This window comes from Trichogramma pretiosum, unplaced genomic scaffold (genome assembly GCF_000599845.2).
Source record: "Trichogramma pretiosum strain Unisexual culture from Peru unplaced genomic scaffold, Tpre_2.0 scaffold2, whole genome shotgun sequence".
In the NCBI taxonomy this organism is placed as follows: domain Eukaryota; kingdom Metazoa; phylum Arthropoda; class Insecta; order Hymenoptera; family Trichogrammatidae; genus Trichogramma; species Trichogramma pretiosum.
The window spans coordinates 3,963,033-3,984,132 of NW_019641687.1; the positions used below are offsets into that span (position 1 = coordinate 3,963,033).

Consider the following 21,100-nt stretch of genomic DNA (forward strand, 5'->3'; position numbering starts at 1 on the left):
TCGGAAAATTAGAAAGTGAATGACTGCTGCGCGGGCGTGCGTGTATATACACATCTATACTGCTTCTACTCGCGGGCGCGCGCGCGTGTGTGTTAGTGAGTCAGTGAGTGAGTATACGTATATATATAAAGGATACGTTTATACGCTGTATGCCATGGACGCGAGAGAGAGAAAGAGAGAGAAAGAAAGATCACTTTCTTCGCTCGGATGCGGTTTTAAAGTACTATTACTAGCGCGGGACACGCTCGGCCTGTCGGCACATCGAGAGCAGCAGCCGTGGCGCGCGGTCGACTCGGAGCCCAAGGCGCGCACTACGTTTTTACCCGCGGAAAAATTTCCCCCAAAGGGACTCTGCTCGCTCTCGATCGGGCCAACTCCGACGCGACGACCCTCGACCAACATGTAATCGATCGTTAACTCGTGGTTTTTGCGACGACGACGACGACAGAAGAAAAATGACCGACGACAGTGAGTCTCGTGATACAAGTGGATGAGTGTGTTTACCCGATTTTGTGTCGGCGCTTCCGTTGTTGGATCGTTACAGCACAAGAGCAATGGTGATAGAATAAAGTAGTTCGGATCAATCGTTCGATTGACGCAACAAAAAAAGGAGAGAGAGAGGGAGAGACGAGCGATCGACGCAAAAACAAATCAAACGTTGTTTCGACCGAGCACGAATACAAAATGAAATTGCAATTCAAACTTTTTTTCATTGTATTTTTCCCTCTTGTCCAACGAAGCCTATCCATGATGAAAGCCTTCAAAGACGACCATTCTAGTAAGTATAATTATAATCATTGACACTGTTACACAAACGTTGCATCTTTCATACACAAATTACACGTTTTCTCACGCAATTAGCTTTAATCGACACTTTCGATTTTGCCTCGATCGATCGTCCGATCGACCGATCGCGCGTCTTGTAATACACTGCGAATCCGTTGTTTGATAGCATTGAACCAACAATTCAAGGCATATACGAATTACGAATTCCTTAACCATACGTAAACATGAGAATCACAAAAAAAAAAAACGAAAACGAAAACGCCGTTCAACGGCAGAATGTGGATGTCCAGCAGTTTGGCAGCGTCAGCCTCGACAGTACGACGGCGGCGGGCGACAGACCGGTCGCATATTCAACGGCAAACCGACGAGGAGAGGCGCCTGGCCGTGGCAGGTATCGCTGCAGCTGCTTCACCCGAAACTTGGCTTCGTCGGACACTGGTGCGGTGGTGTATTGGTGCACGAAAATTGGGTTCTCACGGCGGCCCACTGCATTCACAAGTTAGTAGTGTGCCATTCGATAAAGCTCGAGTCGCGACAAAAGTCATTACCACCTCCGCTAGTTGACTGATCGATCTTAAAAATCCGACGTAACTGTTTTGCAGCGAGCTTTTTAATCTTCCAATTGGAGCTCTATGGACTGCGGTATTGGGCGAGTGGGAATTAGACAGCGGAGGTCGAGGAACAGCAAGATTACCTATCGAGCGTATTGTAATACATGAACATTTTGAAAATTATGTCAACGACATCGGTAAGTCATTAACTGCAAATATTTATTTTTTTTTTATTAATAAACGTTACGATTTTATTATCGATGGTTTAAAAAAACAAAATGATCTATAAATAACATTAAAATCTTTGTTCATGAAAAAATTATTTTAAAATAATTTAAAATACAGTTTACAGTTAAAACAAATATTTTTTTAAAAGTCTAGCAAGCTTAGATAATAAAATTTGATCAAACAAACATTGTGACAATGTTACATTTTTAAAAATAACCATGCGCTATGGCTCATGATGGTAAAATTTTAAGTAAAAATTGAAAGAAAATAAGATGATAAGGTAATAGCTATTTCATAGCCAACTGCCTTTGCTAGTAACGGCGAGCAGTCTGAACCAATCATGTGATATTTTCTAAGGGTATCGTTACCAAATTGATAATCATCGGGAAAACCTCGAGCTCGTGCTAACTCGCGTACACTTATCAAACGTGGGTGATCTGGATGAATAAACGGACCCTAGAATCAGAATACATTTTTATTTCGAATGATAATAATGATAATGAGCTTGTAGTCAATAGCAATATTTATAAAACTACCTGTAGTGGTTCTGGGTTTGTTATTCCACCCGGAAAAAATCCCCGCCAATCCAAACGACCGTATAATCCTTTCCAGTGGTCATCGCGACTTTTAGCAGAATGTGCTAAACACCAAGGTATGAGCGTTAACTCTTTGGCAGGCTCACATTTCTTTTTTAAATCATTTTGCAAACAGCCATCGCACTCAAGTACAGGACTGTTACTTTCATAGTTATAATTTCTGAAAGTTGCAAAAATAATCAATGAATAATTTTGAAAAAACAAAATATAATTTCAAAAAATCAATACAAAGATTCTAACAATTTACTAGTCCTTGTACCATCTTTCAATTTTACTTCGATATTCGGTAAATTACGCCAATCTGCGCCACTTGATTTAGGTACATGCGATATGCGTGCATCTACGATTGGTTCTAGTTCGTTGCACTCGTGATCATAAATAATAGGATCCTTCATATTTTGTCTCATCTGCAAAAATATTTATAAATATTTATAATATGTAAATGTTTCACCCAGTGTGTTATTAATATATAATACGTTATCTCACCATCTTTTGATACGATGATTTTGACTCACACATGTATTCGGAATTTTTTCTATTTTGAACTTTAATACTCGATAAATCAGATATAGCATCCTCAACTGTAACGGCGCGAAGCGGCGCTGAATCTGAATGGCAAGTATTTGTGTACTAAAGAATTTAAAAAAAGGACGCATGAGTTTTCTCTGTATGTATACATGTACATATGTGTATAAATTTTATGCTAAGTAACCACCCACGCGCTCGCTAAACTTTCACTCTCGCGCACCTTGGCTTTGAGAGTAAAAGTGACTTTGAATTTCTGATCGCACAAACAGTTCAACTTTCGCTTTGTATTGCGATGTGTTGACAATTTTTGAATTATTGTGATATAGTCCAGTAAATTCTTACCTGGATACCATCGATTATGATCTTTGGCACGAGACTTGTCTTCAAAAATACAGTCGAAGGTTTTGGGAGTTTTGGCAATGATTTCAATGAACGAGTACCAAGAATGATAGTCCTAAATTATGAAACAATCATGTATTAACTTTTGAAAATTTTTTGGTTCAATTCACCAATTTATTTCGAGTTACCTTTTACTATCCTGTGGAATACCGTAACAACCTGCTTGCAAAAGGCCAAATGACAATTGATATCCTAATTTTTTAAAAGTGGCTAGTAGCAATTTAAACAGTATTTCTCTCTTCATGAGCCTTTCGTCTGTTTCTATTATGAAGTATAATGGTTCATAATGTTCACAGATTGATACAAAAGTTGTCAAAGATGAGTTTTGAAAATAATTTATTTGGTCGACTGATTCAATATTTTTCCAAGGCAAAGATCCACATAATAATTCAACTTCTTCTTTTTGAGGTATTGATTCTTCACCTAATTTTGTATCTCCCTGTAAAAAAGTCGTTTTATGATAATGCTAATTTATAAATATCGATGATAAACAATAGTCAACATACCGCAATAATTCTTTTTAAAAAGTTATCGCTTTCTTCGCAAAAACTAACAGTAGATGGATTGTTTAATTTTAAAACTTTTATAGCTTCTGGATCCGCCTCAACTGCCCAACAAAGTTCTGATACATTAGCTTGACATAATCCTAGAGCCATGCCTAGAAATCATATGATGATGAAACAAATGATGAATATATTAATATATTGAATCTTATAAAAAATGTATACCTCCACAACCCGCATAAATGTTCAAAGTGCGCAGTTTGTTACATGTAGGATAATTTTTTGAATTATTAATGTTCGATAAGATTGATTCACAATCGTTACTAATAATATCTGTAATTTTTTCATTTAAATATTGCTGATTGAAAATGAAACGGTCACGACCCATAGATGACCAGGTGTGTGAACAAGCAAGTTTTGTTGTATGTTCAACATAACATTTACCAATGACATGCTCAAATGGCACAACTTGATCTGAAAATTACATTAAATTATTTTAAAAAAGATTGTTGAACCAATTAACAATTCTTTCATACCTTCATTGCTCCAAAATAAAGTATTATTGGAAACTTTTGAAGTTATCTTTTCTCCTTTAATAACATTTTGAGGACGATAAAATTTACGAATTTTTACCCATAATTTGCCTTTGACATTCAATATTTCTCGGATTATACCAATATCAAAGGTACATTGAAATTCATCAATATAATTTTTTTCACTAGAAATTCTAGAAGATTCTGGATATTTTGATAAATCATAATTGATTAATATAATTTTTGGACCTGCAATATAATCAACGAAGTATTTAAAAAGTGAATTTAATATTGTGTATAATTTTGGCTATGACGTACCGATATTAAGCATTGGATATTTAAAATACAAAGTTCGCGGTTTCAAATAAACGCAACTTCCAATTTCGTAAATTTCATTCTTGTGATGAATTGAATTATAGCTAATTTTAGAGCTTTCTTTAGAAATAACATTCATCGGACGTGGATCCTCATTACTTTCACAGTTTTTGCAAAACTGATTCACTAATTTGCCTTCTTCGTTAAATTTCGTAGAAGATAGATTGGAAAACCAACCTGTTTCCGGATCATAAGCTTGATAAGTATAATATTGAACAGATCTTGCAAGTTTATCGGTATTACAAGATGAATCCCTAACAGAAACATTCGCTTTATTCTTTATAACAGAAATTGGTAATGTGATACATTTATTAATGTAAACTATCTCATTTTCATCTCCAATTTCATTGAGTATGGTATCTTTGGTATGCCAAAAGAAGTAAGCGTGAAATTTTTCTGACCCTGTTTTGTCAGCCCACATAGATATTATGTACATTACTTGATCTGCCATCTCACAATTTGAAGGTGAAACTAATACAAAATCTCCAGTCGATATTTCAAGATTATTAATAGCTACTGCGGAATAAAATGTTCTATCAGATTCTGAAGCGATTGCATCTCCTATAAATTTTATATTAGAATTATAGGGTCTAAAATCGCCTATTTTTTTGTGGTATACTTCAGTATTGTTTGCATGGAATACTTTGAGAAAATTTTTATCTTCTAAATCTTGATCATTTGCATGCTGAAATAAAATCATATAAGTATTCAATTATGATTCAATAATTTATAAAGCTGTAAAATTAATTTTAATAATTCACCTTAATTTCACTGTAAAAGCATCTTCTGTAAAAGCAATTGTCTTTATTCTGAGACACACAAGCTTTACAACTACTACATACTTCTCGAGCACATCTTGAACAGTTATCACATCTATTTATTTGTTTAGTCTTTAAATTAATGAATTCTTGTTCATTAAATTCTGGTAACAATCGTTTAATAAAATTAAAATTTTTTGTAGCTGATTTTCCATGGAAACTTTTTTTCAAATTGTATTGTTTCTCATTATTGATTTGATTGCATTTCTAAATGAAAAATTTTCAAAAGAATTAAAACAATAATAATTATAATTCAACTTCGAATTCTTACCTGATTTGCTGATGTTATGGCAATTCCAGAAAGATCAATTAGTCTTCTTAAACATGGTGCAATGATGAGTAGAGATTCGTCTGGCTCAGCAAGGTCATCAAAAGATATCACTTGTTCACAGATAAAAGTAGAATATTGGAACAATGTTTCTTCACTAAGCTTCAGATCATTACCACCATAATTAAGTGTTGAGGTCTTACATAAAAATATGTTTATTAAAATTTGAATAAAATAGTTACTTTTTAGTAATAAGTGTACTCACTCGAATTTTATCTAATAAATCTTCATAATTAGAATTTGGTTCATAAATAAGATACTCTATAATAATCTTTGATATAAAAATTTTTAACATCACTGAGTACAAAAAAGGTGCATATTCTTTGCTAGGTTGCATTAAATAATATTCCCCTAAATCAGTGCTAAGACATATGCGAGGTTCTTCACCCTTATCAAATCCTGTGGACCACCATTCAAGAATAGGTCCAAGATTTCTAGCAGGAACACTATCTTGGATAGATTGATCTTCATCTTTTATTGATTTTAAATAACCAGAGAATTTAATTATCACATCATTTTCTATTAATCCTGCATCTAATGAACATAAGTGTTCTTTTTCACAAAATATGCTAAAATAAAATAAATTCATTAAAAAATATTCATAAGAGTATTTATTTTTATATACAAATGACATACCTAAAATGTGTTATTCGATTACAAGCTCTGATGTCTTCTGTTGCCACATTATCTTCGTTCCCATTGAAAATACATAATTTTGAGTCTGTTATGGCTACTTCTTCATTGAAACCATTCAATGGTTCACCGGAATAAAATTTCAAGTTTTCATCTAACTTTTGATGGCAACTTGTACAAGTTAATTCATTATTCTCATTTATTTCCAATTGTGAGAATGGTGATGCAATCCTTTCTATTAAGGAATTTTGTAAATCGATTTTAAAATTTTCAAGTTCGTCAGTAGATTTCTCATTAGGCATTTCATGTATTTGAGACGATCCATTGTTAATAAGATTATCATTTTTGTTTTGTTTATCAGTAGATTCCTCCATATAAGGCATGTCATATATTTGAAAAGATTCATCATTAATTGAATTTATTTTTTCATGTTTTTCAGTAACATTACAAACAGCTTCACTATTGAGTTTTGGCTTTTTACGATTGAAAAAATGTTCATAGTTTTTGGTGACAGCTTTTCTTTTGCTTCTTCTTGGTTCTTCAGCTTCCACCACATTTTCAGGAAATTTTTTGACGGTTTTCCTTTTTATTGATGCTATTGAGGTCTCCAATTCATGATCATCAAGTCCCACCTTTTGAGAATTATTTTTATTTTTCTTTGAACGAATTCTCATACTTCTTTTTATAGCCCCTTGTTTATTTAAATTAGACTTTAGTAAGGGGCTTTTTTTGTCAAAGTTATCATCTTGAAAAGGTGTATCTGTTAAATTTTTACATTCTTGCTCAGACCTATGATTATTTATATTATTTTTATTGTTCCTGGCAACATTTTTCATTGAATCAGAGGTATGGGGCAAATTTTCTTTTACAGAATGATCACTTGGGAACAGTTTATCTGTCATATTTTCATAGTTTCGCTCTAATTTATCATTATTTTTCAGTTCTTTTCTCCCAATATTATTTTCTTCTGTATCAGACAGATGATATAAGTTTTCACTTAATGAAATATTACTATAATGAGGTTCATCTGTCATATTTTCACATCGTTGCTTGGAATTATGATCATTTCTGAGCTCTTTATTCCTAAGATCATTTTTTTCTGAATCAGACATATTGTGTAAGTTTTCTGTAAATAAATCATCGCTGTAAACAGATTCATTTGTAATATTTTCACAGTTTTGCTCAGAACTACAATTATTTTCCTTATCTATTTCAAAATTGGGTATACTTTCAAGTTTGGCATCAACTGCATTTTTTTTGTCTGAATTGGGCACAATTTGACATTTCTCTTGTAAAGAATTATTACCTATAAAACAAAGTTTACTTTCTGTATTTTTTTGTATACAATCGTCTACAGAATAATTTTCTGTATCTTTAGAGTCACAAGCGATTTCCGACTCCTTTTCATTGGTATCACTATCTTCTGATTGACAAGTATTATCTGTATCTGTTTGAGTAATATGACTTTCTTTAGAGTCACAATCAATTTCATTTTCCTTTTCAGTATAATTATCCCCTTTAGATTCAAGCTTAGTATTCAACTTTTTAGATTTCTTCTTAGTTTGAGATTTCTTTGCCTTCACATTTGGCTCTTTTTTAAGAGTATTTTTAATTATTTTATTCTCCTTGGGAGTTGGTAAAAATCTCACTTTTTTCTTTTGGGGCTTAATCTTAATTTTCAGTTTATTTTTAATGATTTCAGGCCTGGTTTGCAAATTTTCTTTTATGTTATTATTGGTCTTTGATCTCAGCATAATTTTAGAATTATTTTCTTTAGATCTTGTAGTCATTCCTGAATCATTATTTACTACTTTTGTTTTGCTTTTTATACTTTCTGGAGTAGTTTTTTTCACCAACTGGGAATTATTAACAATTTCTTTTAAACTTCTTCTAACGTTGGAGACCTTGATAGCTTTTACATCGCTTTTTTTCATAGCTCGCTTGGCTTTTCCCCCAACTTTTCCACAGCTCACCTTTTTCAATGTATCATCGGCAGAGAGAGATCCACTGCGTCTCTTTTTTGCACTAGTATCCTTCGATTTTTTTCGAGTTTTAGCCATCTTGTATTTTCGTTCACTTTCCGATTCACTACACTTCGACTATCAGATGCACCAACTTCCAATAGACTCTAGTTCGAGAGTATATAACCTAATTACTCACTCAACGTCTTATCGATTTCGTACACAAATCCACAAAGAATGTTTGCTCACTAATTAACAAGATGTGACGTTGGAAAATGAAGAACAACTTTACGCTATAAACTTGATCCATGCACCATTGTTTTCATGTTTCAAAAATATAAGTGTTTCACTTTCAACCCATTGAGATAGAATGCAAAAACAGAGCGCGAATTCGAGAACACAAGTGGCCAAAATGAAAATCGCCCACAATAGTCCTCCTATAACAGCAGATAGTGCAGTCGACAGAGTAATAAATTTTAAGCCAGCGAGGGCTCGAGACCGCGAGTACAGAGATAGGAAAGGAGGGGGTTTGCGAGTTAGCACTTAAACAAGTTGCAACGCGCGTTTGAACAACGATTACCCGGAAAAACGATGTTGTCTCAGTTTCGAGCGTCGCCCACTCGGTAGTCGATTGTCTGCGTACCTAACTATTACGAGTCTGATAATATTTTACTGTTTCTAAAATGTTGTTCTTTTTTTTTCTCGCAGCACTGATGAAATTGGCGCGCAGAGCACCCCTGTCCAAAGTCGTCCGCACCATATGCCTGCCGGAGGCCGAGGAGGAGCCGATGACGGGCCAGCGATGCGTCACCTCGGGCTGGGGTCGCTCGGGTCCGTCGCCCGCCCTGTCGAGCGCACTGCTCGAGGCGCAGGTGCCCCTGCTGGACTTGGCCGACTGCCGCAGAGCTTACGGCAAATCAGTGCCGATTGGCGACGGACACTTGTGCGCGGGTAACACCGACGGCTCGTCGGGAAGCTGCGTAGTGAGTTATATTATACATTACATACTCACATAGTTATATTAGCTGATAAGTTTGAATGCCATTTTGGGATTTGGTGCACTCGCTGGCGCAGGCGCTTGATAATTTGCCCACCGGAAATAACCAATCGAAGATTTTTGCATATTGGTAAATTTAGCTCTATTTTCTAGGGTGACTCAGGAGGACCGCTTCAATGCCGTAAGCCCGATGGATCGTGGCAACTCGTCGGCGTGACTTCCTTCGGCTCTGGCTGCGCTAGACCAGGTTTTCCCGATGTTTACACGAAAATATCCCACTACACCGACTGGATACGAGACACCATTGCCAACGATTTGGATAGTTAGCCAACGTCTCGATTCGAGATATCGCAATCATGTGTACGCGTATAAAATTGTACAAATATCGTACCAACTTTTATCGCATCTAGTGATGGTGCAAATTTTCTTGTAAATAATACTCATTGTACTGATTGTACATATTGAAGTTGTAACGTTATAATATTATTTTTTACTACAATTTATATTAAATAGAGAAAAAAAAACTTGCCAAATATTTTACTAAATGAAATTGTAAGTATAATCTTTAAAAAATAATGTACATTTTATTGCAAATTCATTTTCAATTAAAAATTGATACGTGTCAAGTATAGCTTTATTACTTTTATCTTATGTTCCATCAGAACATATTGCTTTAAAATGAATTATATTTTAGACTGGAATAAATTTTAAACGAAATTTCGTATAATTATGTATGAATGATTTAGTATCATAAAAAATGTTTAAAATTTAAATAAACTACACTGTTGATGTTGCAATTAATGTAATAATTGCTCATTACTTTTGAAAATGGATTTTCATCATTTTTGATATGTTGTATTGTTGTAATTCGCTTTATTAAAATAGTATACCTTATAACGTATTATGGGGATTTCCAAATTAACGATCAGATGGTGAGATAAAAGATTCGAAATATATTGCGACTTGATAATTAATACTTCATAACGGTGAAAGTACTTGGCATCGAATTTGAAGTTTCAACAATTATCAACTGATAACTTTTTTTAAAAATTAAAAATTACTTCATACCTATTTCAATGATAATTATCAAATTTCAAAGTTCCTTTATTTTTTTTAGCAACTTTTTAACTCATAATGAGGATAATAAGACTTTTATACCACCTAGTCACGTTAAATACAAAATTAAATCATATGATTCAATTTAATACAGCTAAATTTAGATTTAGATTTTTTTCTCATGGAACTTTGATTAATATTTCGAAAAAATCAAGTAGTTTGTTATTTAAAAAAAATTATTCATGATTTCGATGGAAAATTGCCTCAGTGTTTTGATGGTGAGCTCAGACTTCCCGAAACATTTCATTTCCCGCAGGAAAATCCTCGGGAAAAAAGGCGATTATCTCGAAAACTTCTTTTGTAAGATTTTTTAAAATAGTCTAAATCGAAAGATCAGAAAATTTCCCATTGATATAAATTTTATCCAGAGAGGGGTATTTTAATTTTATGGCTATGCATGTGCTGTGCCTACCGGAGATACAAAAACCCCGTTTTTTTGTTTATCTCACTATATCTCGCTAAAATCAGAAAACCCCCTATATATCATTTATATCTATGGGAAATTATGTGATGTTTCGTTCAGGCCATTTGAAAAAATTTTACTTTTTTAAAGTGAAGTTTTTGAAACAATCGACTTTCCTACCACCGGTTTTCTTGGGAAAAAATGAAAAGTTCAGGGAAATCCGATCTCACCATCAAAAAGCTGAGGCAATTTTCCAACGGAATCGTGCGTTTCAAGTGCATTTAGGTACTTTTATGGCAAATTATAGATTCAAAAATTTGACTAAATAATGTCGGCGGCGCTGGGTGAGTTGACGTGAAATGCCACGTATACATTCTGCTTAATTTTATCGAAATATCAATCAAAATTCTATGAGAAAAAAATCGGAAACTAAATTTAGCTATAATACTTATATCGAATCATATGATTTCAGTGAATTTGATAAGTCGACTGGAACAGAGATGATTAACGAGACGTAATGTGGTGCAGATTATTATTCATTACTTGAAATTCGAGAACCGTATAAAATGAAAAAAAAAACATTAATTGTATTCTCCTTATTATTAATAGAAATAAAAATTTAATGAATTGAGATCTTTTAGAAGGAAAAAAAGTTCAAAAATTATTTTTGAGAACTTAAAACAATGATGATTTTGAATTCTTGAATTTTTCTAATAAAGAGGAGTAAGGTATTTTACAACAAAAGTCTTTAGATGTTTTCAAATAGATTGATAAGATATGTCAAAAGAAAATATTAGCTCCTCGTCGTTTATGACATATATAAAATAAACAAGGAGTCGATGGAAATCGGCAAAAAGCAGAAATAAAAAAGCCGATCGTTCGAGAGTTTTCTCATAAAGCAATGGGATAAATTTTGACAAATGTGACCGACGCCATAAAATAAGTAGGCTACAACAACGGCGCGCGTTGTTATGTGTGTGTTACCTATATTATCCATCGTCCTGTTATGGTAGCGCGAATGTCAGCGCGGTGTAAATAAACGGCGGCTTGGCCTCAACTTCGGCCTTTCGAGCGTTATTTTGCTTGTTTCTTCTTTTTTTTTATTATTATTATTACTATATGTAGCGCGTATAAGTATATTTCACAACGCGGGCAGCGCGGCGCGAAACGGCGAAGCGGTGATCTCACCGTTCGATTGAAGAAAATCGTCCGATCTGCCCTCTAATTCTCACAACTGTCTCGAACTCTCATTATATTATCTAAAAAATAATTGAGAGTGCAGAGTTAATTATTCTTCGTTCTCTGCTCTTAAAATAACCGAAATTTTGTTTGTCAGTTGCGAGCGCTAATCCTCGATATTCGCGGAACCGGTTTTGTTTTTTTGTCAACGTCTCCTTTTTTTTCTCTCTTTGCAATTCAATTAAAATTCGATATAGAACGCGCCGCCGAAAAATGTACGAAAAATACAGGGTACGATCAGAGAAAAACAAGAAATTTGCATAGTGTTATTCGAGCTCTCTCGGCCGATGCGGCGAAAATTTATGCAGGTCCATTGCGCGCTGTGTTTCGCAATCGCAATTCGCCGCTTGTGACCCTTGGATATTTGGCGAAAAGGAATCATCGCGTTTATATATATAAATCCTTAGTCCTTGCATCGAGCATATAATATACGGTTGAAGGAGAAAGGATGGCTTTTATTTTTTTCTTCGAGCGCGCGTACAGCTGCTGCGATGCAACACAGAAATCATAACGGTGTTACGTGTTACGCGGATTATTGTACAATATAATATATAACGCATTGTACAAAGAACGACTGCGGGACGACTACGACGACGAGCGACAAGTTTATAGAACCATAAAAAGCATCAGGGGCAGAATTGCGTCGCGCGAGCGATGATGATGTTTCCCTCGAAAGGTTGATTGTTGCTCGAAGGCAGTGTTAAAGGAGATGTATTCCGATCGCACGACGATGATAGACCTCTCAATGCATCGATCGTACACGGCGGATATAATCATGGTTCTGTACTTGCGTAAGCGCGCGCCCAAGTCGTCGCGTGATTTTTATTGAAATTTTTTTAATCGAGGCGGGCAATTTAAGAATAAACAAACGTCATTACGACACGTTGTTTGTAATATATTATTGGAAAAAATGCGCGCAAGCTCGTTTATACGAAGCCATCGAAGACTTATGGTTATAGTCGCGCACGAAAATGATCAATTAGACCATTCATACTTAAAAATACTCATGCGCGCATTAAATATTAGCTCATAATGTATCCAACAACGAGGTAATCAGCGATGAATATTTAATCCGCCAGTCGCTCCATATTACGCGGTCAGGCAGCGAGCGCTGGCATATTATGCATCCTATTGTTATCGAGACGCGCGTATAATAACACGCACAAACTCGGTCATTCGCGTCGTCCCGTCTCGTCCTTGGGAACATTCATAAAAAAGAAAAACCACCTATACGTACGTGCCAAAGCGTCCGATTGCACTTTTGTTGGCATTACGCAAAGTCTGGAGGACGCCCGCGCCGAAAAATCGACGGTCCGATCGCGGTGCATAATATATGATGCGAGGGAAAAAAAGAGAGACGCGGGATGCGAACTTTTTTTTCTTTTTCAAATTCCAGTGTACGCAATCGCGTTGCGCTCTCGAGCCACGGCATTGGCTTGCAATACAATTGAGAATCGGCGCGTATACGTGCCGAATACGTTCGCCGACTTTGACCGGTCGCGATACGTCCCAGGGCTGCGCGTGGGCCCGCGTCGAGTTGAAGGCGTCTTAAGGCGACAAAATAAACGACTCGTTTTCTCATACGTCTTTCTCGGTCGCTCGATCGGCTATACGACGGTCGCGCGTGGCGCGACGAAAAAAAAACCAGCGATTCGTCCGCGCGTGTTTTTGCTGTACATGAAAAAAGACGGTTCTGCGGTTATAAAAGAAAAATCGCACGCGGTCGTCTTCGTCATGCTGTCTATTTGTCCGGATTGATTTATGTCGTTTGAGCCGGCACGGCAGCGGCTCGCGGAGGAGATGGACGATTTGCGGTGGGGGGAGACGTGCTGCTGCTGCTGCTGCTGCTGCGTCCACGTGCGATCGGCGGGATGATGCGTGGATCGTCTCCGATCGTGACCGCAGACTCGTCGATCGTTTCGCGCGGTATAGTCATCGGCAGTGTCAGTCCGACTCGCGAACTGTATCGAGGCGGATCTCTCGGCAGCAGTCCGAGCCAATAGCTATCGAGCCTTCTCGATCTCTGCGCTTTTCGACGGGTGAGTTAGTTCGCGGACAACGATTGTGCATCTCTATTTGTGCTCGTTTGATACTTACCTGCTTCATCGTACGTAATAACATTTATTTGGTAAAGATAAAATAAAAACACGAACAAATAATTTACATGACGTATATAGACGATCACTTGTTAAAGCCTCTTCATCGATATATCCGATCTGAAGTGCATCGATTTTTCTTAGATTCACATTTAAACAAGCTGCAGAAATATGTTATTTAAAGAAACTCGCCTCAATGACAATAGCCGTAACGAGGTTTTTTCTAAGCTCTTAGCATACCGTACACTTTTATACTTCATGCCGAGCAGACCATAAAGTTGCCATTCATCCGCTGCAGTACGCGACATTGCATCTACCCTCTTCCGTTGTCCACTCATGCAAATGCTGATCTACCATAATTTAACGAGCTCGCAAACTAATCAAGCGTCATAGAAACTTTTATGTATAAATAAATAATCGATTTTTACCCTCTCTCGCAGCGGCAGCAGCAGCAGTGCCAGCGAGTATTATAGATTTTTTCCACATACAACACACACACAGACGTCAATATGAAGTCTAGGCAGACCGCAGTTCTGCTAATGCTGCTCGGCCTGTTCGCCACACAGGCGATGGCCGTCCAGAACGTCTACTACCGAGCCCTCTCAGGAGGTAAGTCGAAACAACGCTTTTTTATTATTTTCGTATATATGTAAAGATGGAAAATCGGCGCGGTGTGCATTACGACTCGTTTTCTCGGCTTTATAATCACACACATGGGCGAGGATCAATTCGATCGTATTCCGGCGGTGGTAATTTAATTGCCTCCGACATTATTACGTGCAAGTTACTTGCACGCAATATAAATCATATTACTTCGTTGCAGCTTTACGTAATAATTAGTTTTACGATACAGCAGCGAATCTAAGGTTCGCTCGGTGCTTTTTTTGCTTCGATCGATACCCGCGTGGCATATTCTAACGTCCGGAAAATCTTCGAAAATTGCAGCTGCCCATGAAAAAAAAGCCGCGCGCGAGCACCGATTAATTAAGATTAATAATTCATGCGGTGATTGCGTCGGGCGCTTGATGATGCAGTCGCGATGGAATATTTATCGCGAACAATCGACTCGTCGAGACAATAATGAATTTATAAACGATGCTACGACGTAAATAGAGGGTTGTTTGTAAATAATAATACGCACTCATAAAAATAAAGATTCTCTAAAGAGTCGATCGGAAAAACGTAATTGCATTTGATCTCGGCACGCGGAAATGGAGCTGTGTTCGTTCCTGTTGTTTACATCGTGGATCGCGTGCATGACCTCCGATGCGAAGAAACTCGAAGCGGACCTATAAGCGGAGCCAGTCATGAACCCAGTTTTCGAAAATACAGCCCGTCCGGTACAGTGCTCATCTGCAATTTTTGTCGGATCGAAAGCTCAAATTATTCGTGCCCGACAATTAGCGGATCTCTCGTCGCGGCCTCGCTTCTTTTTCGTACATCTCTGTTTGCGCGACTTGTAATATGACGCATTGCATCTGTCTCGTCTGCGTAGGTGGAAGTAGCTGCGACACTCACACCTGTGGCATCAACGCGAGATGCACGATAAGCGAGGGACGTCCCGTCTGCTCCTGCCTGAACCTTCACATGGGCGATCCGCTTCACCGATGCGAACGCGTCGAGTGCTTGAGTAAGTACACGTCAAATTTTCATCTATTTATCTGATACTTATAGAAAAAAAAAAAATAAATAAATAAATGTGAAGATACACATCGACGCTCGACTGAAAATCTGCAAAGAAATACCCACACACTTATACAGCAACGTAATCGTTTATGGAGGCTCGAGTTTTATTGTCGCGGATGCTTGTATATGGTCATGTAAATATGTACATCGGGTAATTATTATACACACGCCTTACAGCAGCACTCGAAAGCAGTTTCATTAAATACGCATATAAACACAGAAACTCGGTTTTTTAGTCGTATTTTTTTTCTCTCTCGAACGCATGATACATATACACGCGTCTTACGAAAAATAGGCCAGACTCTCGCGCGGCCAGTAAACGCGCCTTCTCGATAGTTTCGTGCAAGGTCAAATCGCTGGTGTGGCTGCTTCGTCGACGTTGCGCGCAAATGTGCCTCTTTCTACTTGCGCGCGTGCGCCATAATCTTCTGGGACTTTCGTCCTTTAACGAATTGATGGATTGGGTGCGAATTGATTAATTTTAGTATTCGGCCGCGTCTATAAGTAGATTGAAACACGTGCGTGAGTGTCTGCTTATGACCCAACCACGTGCGGCGATTTTGCGCCAATACGGAAGCTCAAAAAAAAAAAAAAATGATACATATAGTGTCGTAAGAGGCATCAGTAATTATATTTCGAAGAATTGAAAATGCTAATTAATTGGTATAGGACCTTTGGGGGATGACCAAAAAGCACTTTAAGACGATGTTAATGTATATCATTATGGCCGGCATAAAACTGTCGATGAGTGTTTAATCGAAATTTATGGGTTTGTTAATTCTCAAGGATAAACGACTCGACGAACTTGACTGACTTGTCTCAATGCCCGCGCGATTATGCTATACGCGCGTCTCTCATAAGAAAAAATAAACAATTACGCTACACAGATATATCATTGCTTGAATTATTCGTCTGCCCATTGCGAAGCAGATTCGCGATAAATCGCACGCGCGCGCCTACAAAATGACTCGTTGCTCGAAATTATCATATTCATTTCATAAAATAAAATTTACAGTTAACGAGGATTGCATCGGTAGCCGAGTCTGCTCGTCCAACAAATGCGTGGATCCTTGCGCCTACGCCTGCGGCACCAATGCCCTCTGCCACACCAAGGGCCACGTGCCCGTCTGCACCTGTCCGCCTGGATACACTGGAAATCCATCCAACAAATGCATCTACGATCCAGGTACGCGCACTATTTATCGCGTCGCACGAGAGCCGGTTGGACGCGACGCGACTAGTCTTTTATTTTTTTATTTTTGAATCTTTTTTCTACGAAGCTTTCGAGATATAATTTTGCAAATTTGCCCGATGATGTGCGTCTCGATAAACACGATGCCGTCGGACGAGTATTTGGCAAGGCGTTCATCATTGATTCGCGCGTCTTTACGATACGGGTTTGCAAGCGACTTTTTAAACGAGGATCCTTGGCGTATAATAGATAGAAGAAGGAAAACTTGAAGCGCACGAGAGATGCTATCGCGTTGATATTGAAATTAAACGGAGAGATACATAATTGAGCTTTGCAATTTAGAGAATCGAGTGGGAAAATCCGCAGACGAATGCGAGTGAGCCGAGAGATGAGCAAATCTATCGCTTACAATACGAGCGACACGCGAATCGCCGATCCCAAATTCGAATCGAAATTGGCCAACTTTCGTAGAAAGTATAGAATGACAGGAAAAAAAGTTGATCAATATTTGTTAATTGGAAAAAATAAAATAATTCGAGAACTGATGCAATTGTTTGCATAAACGGAAGCACCGCCACTACTACGCGAGTGCAATATCGTCGTCGAACGCGCGAAATCGTCATTGAAATATCGAATATCGCTTCACGATATGTATCGTAATCAAGCGCGGAGAAATCTCGGCGCGGTCGGTCGCGCGTATCGCTGCTATAATTGTCGGATTAGCATTTAATTATTGGCCGCGTGGCAGCTGTGCCGCGGCGATTAGTCATCCGTGTATAGTAATGCGAGCGTCTTGTTATACAGAGGCGCCTTGCAAGGATCCGAACCCGTGCGGAGTCAACACCAAGTGCGAGGTGATCAACGGCGTGGCAACCTGCAGCTGCCTGCCCGGCTACCGGGGCCGACCCCTCGAGGGCTGCCGCCACGAGTGCGACAACGACTTCGACTGTCCGAACCATTTGCACTGCTCGGCCAACTTCCGCTGCGAGAATCCCTGCCTGAGCCAGTGCGGCGAGAGCGCCGAGTGCGACGTCGTCAATCATCGCGCCAAGTGCACCTGTCCCAAGGTGAGTGGAGAAATTCAAAAATCGCTATACGCAATTACGCGGTGTAAGATATGAATTGGACATTTTCTCGATGTAGAGCTGGCTGGGCAACCCGCTGATATCCTGCCGACCGGAGTGCACCCACCACTCGGACTGTCCCGCCGGTAAGCCTGCCTGTCACTACCTCAAGTGCGTCAATCCCTGCGACGGGGTCTGCGGCACCCACGCCAACTGCGAGCTCCAAGACATCACGCCCGTCTGCAGCTGTCCCAAGGACAGAACCGGCGATCCCTTCACCTTCTGCAGGCCCTTCACCGACGGTAAGCTTTCTTTTTTTTCACCGATCGATTCGAGTCCAAAGCTAGTAGTGCGCAGCGCTAATTTTGTTGCTCGTTCGCCTTATATCGCAGAGGACCTGTGCCAGCCCAATCCCTGCGGCACCAACGCCGAGTGCCGACCCGGCCACGACAACACCGGCAAGAAGCGGCCGGTCTGCACCTGCCCGCACGGCTACCTCGGCAACGCCCTGATCAGCTGCCAGCGCGGCGAGTGCATCCAGGACTCGGAGTGCCCGGACAATCGGGCCTGCATCAACTTCAGCTGCCAAAACCCGTGCACGGGTCGCGAGTGCGGCCTCAACGCCAGCTGCTCGCCCCGCCGACACATCGCCGTGTGCACCTGCGACGACGGCTACCGCGGCGACGCCCTCTTCGCCTGCAACCCCATCGAGTCCGGCTCGTCGCGCACCGCCAAGTACGTCGGCCGCTACGGCCGACTCTGCAGCACCTGCTGATCATCTTCCTCGTTCTCAACGCACACGCCTGGCCGGTCCAACTGGCTCGTCCCCCGGCTCGCGTCGGAACTGTAAAATAGTTGTAATAAGCCGCGTCGTGGAAGCTTCAGCCTCGTGCGATTATCGACCAATTCATATTTTGTCGCATTACTTTTCGCGAATAATCGACGATAAACGCACGCCAACATCTTTTCTCTATTCTTTTTCTTTCTTTCATCCGAGTACTTGTACGTTTGCTAAATATTGTAACTTAAGAATAATAGCTCGTAGATATATATGTGTAATTTATAATACTATATAAACAATATAATAATTAATGCGTGCAAGTCTCAGTTATACATTTGTTGCAGCTTCGATCGCGCCATTGTAATCCACTACGATAATTTTATTGAGATGTAACATCGTTGACAAAATTAGACCTATAGATATGCAATAAGCTTATTGCGTATTCGAAACTACACTACTTACTTTAATTTTTTGTGCCATCGTATCTGAGGTAAACACAAGAATACGTGCAGTCGCACACATTGACATTTTTCACAAACAATCCATACATGTAAAAAACGTAATTCAGTATTTTTGCTTTACTATAATACGTATTTTCTCATTAGGCATTCGCATAAGATTTTTCAAATAAAGATTTACTACCATTAACTGTTTAGTTGTGTAAATTTTATTATTCTCTCCCAGTGATTTTCTCCAGCAGAAAATTCAAATGTTCAAACAAGTTTTTTGATATACATAAAATGAAAAGCTAAGCAAAATGATTTAACATATCAGCAATTGATATGCCCATTCATCCAAGACTTCTTTGATGAGAGGGTCATTTGAATCTATTCTTAAAGTTAAAAGGGCATACACTTCTTTATACAGTTTAAATGTTCGAAGACTATTTTAAAAAACAAGTTGGTTAGCATAAGCTTCGCACAACTCCTCCCAAAGTCTAAGAGAAAAAAAATTAGCGATAACTAATAAAATATTTAATTTATCCTTCGTTAATATTGATGGGGCAAGAGACGCCATGAAATCATTCATATATGCTTATCTTTTTGAGCTTTTTGAAGATTGTCTTTTGAATTTCCAGACCAGAAATCTAGTTCTGTACAAATATTATACTGTCCATTTTGCTTTAATATTTTTTCTGAAAAAGAAATCCAAGTTTTAAATTTATTTACGTTAGTATTTATTTCAAAATAGCTATTTTTGGGTCACTGTGTATGAAAAATAGTATACAGGCCTATGCCACGAAAAAAGAAAGCCCCAGAGCACGTGTTTATCGGCCTCGGCCACTAATTACGAGTGGAAATCTCGAACAAGTAGTCAAATTGTCAAACCAAATGAACAATCGACGGTGTCAATCAATTACAGTTACTTCGTCATTTTCCAATTAAAGTAGTCGAGTGTATGCAAGATACGGTAGGATCGCATGACGTTTTTATTTTTGTAATTACTTTCGATACTTCAATATTACATTGTTCCTCTCGTGACATAATTACATTTGATCTATAATATACAACCTTTAACCTATAATATTTGAACTATAACATATTACCTTCAAAAATTTAATTTGAGTACTAAATACTAGTGAATTTCCTCGCTCGCTGACGCTCGCTTGGTTCAGTCAGAATTTTGTAAGAATTTTTAAGAAAGCAAGAAACATAAAATAAGTTTTTACAAAGTATATACCAGATATATATGGGTCGAAATAATACTTTTTTGAATTTTCGTCCGCACGTATGTACGTCACTGATCTTGACACGCTTTTAGTATGTTTAATGTTATAGTACATAATAAAAAAGTGCCAAACCCAAAAATATGGATAGAAAATCGACGTTTATAGGGGAGGAGGGGGTCCCAAATTTTGGGTTTGGCACTTTTTTATCATGTACTATAACATACCAAAAGTGCGTCAAGATCGGTGACATACGTGTGGACGAAAATTTAAGAAAGTATTATTTTGACCCATATACATTGTAAATACAAGGTTTAGTCATCGATTTTCCAGATTTTTTGGGGAGGCCAGAATTTTAGTGCGAGATTCATTCAACGCGAAATTTATAGATATTATATTGATTTATAATCTAAATTTTTCAGAACAGTGTATTACAATGAATGAAGTTATATTACCACCATCGCCAAACTCCAATAAAAGAAGCATTTTAGAATGTGCTGATGATGGCACTGTGTGTTGGGGAGCAAAGAATATAATCGTAGTTGCAAAACCGGACAAAGAATATGGATCAATGAATTATTTTTTTATTCATGAAGCTGATACTAAAATTGTAACCACATT

At 38.1% G+C, this 21,100-nt stretch overlaps 3 protein-coding genes across 5 annotated transcripts; 2 read left to right on the top strand and 1 right to left on the bottom strand.

Annotated features, from left to right (window-relative positions):
* The first annotated feature begins 684 nt into the window (after positions 1 to 684).
* On the top strand, positions 685 to 9,563 carry LOC106658639 (chymotrypsin-like elastase family member 2A). Its single transcript, XM_023461404.1, has 5 exons — positions 685 to 778; positions 1,062 to 1,284; positions 1,389 to 1,534; positions 8,948 to 9,222; positions 9,390 to 9,563. Exons 1-5 carry the CDS (start codon positions 685 to 687, stop codon positions 9,561 to 9,563), a joined length of 912 nt encoding a protein of 303 aa, XP_023317172.1.
* Positions 1,724 to 8,687, bottom strand: LOC106658638 (DNA (cytosine-5)-methyltransferase 1-like). The gene is made up of 14 exons (XM_014380661.2): positions 6,282 to 8,687; positions 5,851 to 6,214; positions 5,589 to 5,783; positions 5,261 to 5,524; positions 4,443 to 5,184; positions 4,128 to 4,373; positions 3,817 to 4,065; positions 3,595 to 3,746; positions 3,217 to 3,527; positions 3,032 to 3,143; positions 2,648 to 2,791; positions 2,402 to 2,568; positions 2,102 to 2,321; positions 1,724 to 2,021 (listed from the first exon to the last, which is right to left on the bottom strand). The coding sequence occupies exons 1-14, from the start codon at positions 8,336 to 8,338 to the stop codon at positions 1,812 to 1,814; spliced, it is 5,433 nt and encodes a 1,810-aa protein (XP_014236147.1). The 5' UTR covers positions 8,339 to 8,687; the 3' UTR covers positions 1,724 to 1,811.
* A 4,316-nt stretch (positions 9,564 to 13,879) lies between the features above and the next one.
* Positions 13,880 to 19,461, top strand: LOC106658727 (neurogenic locus notch homolog protein 1). 3 transcript variants are annotated; one of them, XM_014380811.2, is made up of 7 exons: positions 13,880 to 14,033; positions 14,531 to 14,699; positions 15,586 to 15,720; positions 16,792 to 16,962; positions 17,773 to 18,035; positions 18,112 to 18,334; positions 18,425 to 19,461. In XM_014380811.2, the coding sequence occupies exons 2-7, from the start codon at positions 14,600 to 14,602 to the stop codon at positions 18,805 to 18,807; spliced, it is 1,275 nt and encodes a 424-aa protein (XP_014236297.1). In that variant the 5' UTR covers positions 13,880 to 14,033; positions 14,531 to 14,599; the 3' UTR covers positions 18,808 to 19,461. The 3 variants fall into 3 exon arrangements, with proteins under 3 accessions (XP_014236297.1, XP_014236299.1, XP_014236300.1); XM_014380813.2 differs by having other exon boundaries at positions 14,021 to 14,101; XM_014380814.2 differs by lacking the exon at positions 13,880 to 14,033 and adding an exon at positions 14,062 to 14,122.
* The last annotated feature ends 1,639 nt before the right edge of the window (positions 19,462 to 21,100 follow it).

Excerpts from the sequence above, each read along its gene's own strand:
- LOC106658638 (XM_014380661.2), bottom strand. The coding sequence starts at position 8,338 with ATGGCTAAAACTCGAAAAAAATCGAAGGATACTAGTGCAAAAAAGAGA. Across the intron at positions 5,784-5,850 it reads ATTTATTAGATAAAATTCGA|ACCTCAACACTTAATTATGG; the intron begins GTGAGTACACTT and ends TTTTTATGTAAG. Across the intron at positions 2,569-2,647 it reads AATCATCGTATCAAAAGATG|ATGAGACAAAATATGAAGGA; the intron begins GTGAGATAACGT and ends ATATTTTTGCAG.
- LOC106658639 (XM_023461404.1), top strand. The coding sequence starts at position 685 with ATGAAATTGCAATTCAAACTTTTTTTCATTGTATTTTTCCCTCTTGTC. Across the intron at positions 779-1,061 it reads CTTCAAAGACGACCATTCTA|AATGTGGATGTCCAGCAGTT; the intron begins GTAAGTATAATT and ends GTTCAACGGCAG. Across the intron at positions 1,535-8,947 it reads AAATTATGTCAACGACATCG|CACTGATGAAATTGGCGCGC; the intron begins GTAAGTCATTAA and ends TTTTTCTCGCAG.
- LOC106658727 (XM_014380811.2), top strand. The coding sequence starts at position 14,600 with ATGAAGTCTAGGCAGACCGCAGTTCTGCTAATGCTGCTCGGCCTGTTC. Across the intron at positions 16,963-17,772 it reads CAAATGCATCTACGATCCAG|AGGCGCCTTGCAAGGATCCG; the intron begins GTACGCGCACTA and ends CTTGTTATACAG. Across the intron at positions 18,335-18,424 it reads CTGCAGGCCCTTCACCGACG|AGGACCTGTGCCAGCCCAAT; the intron begins GTAAGCTTTCTT and ends CTTATATCGCAG.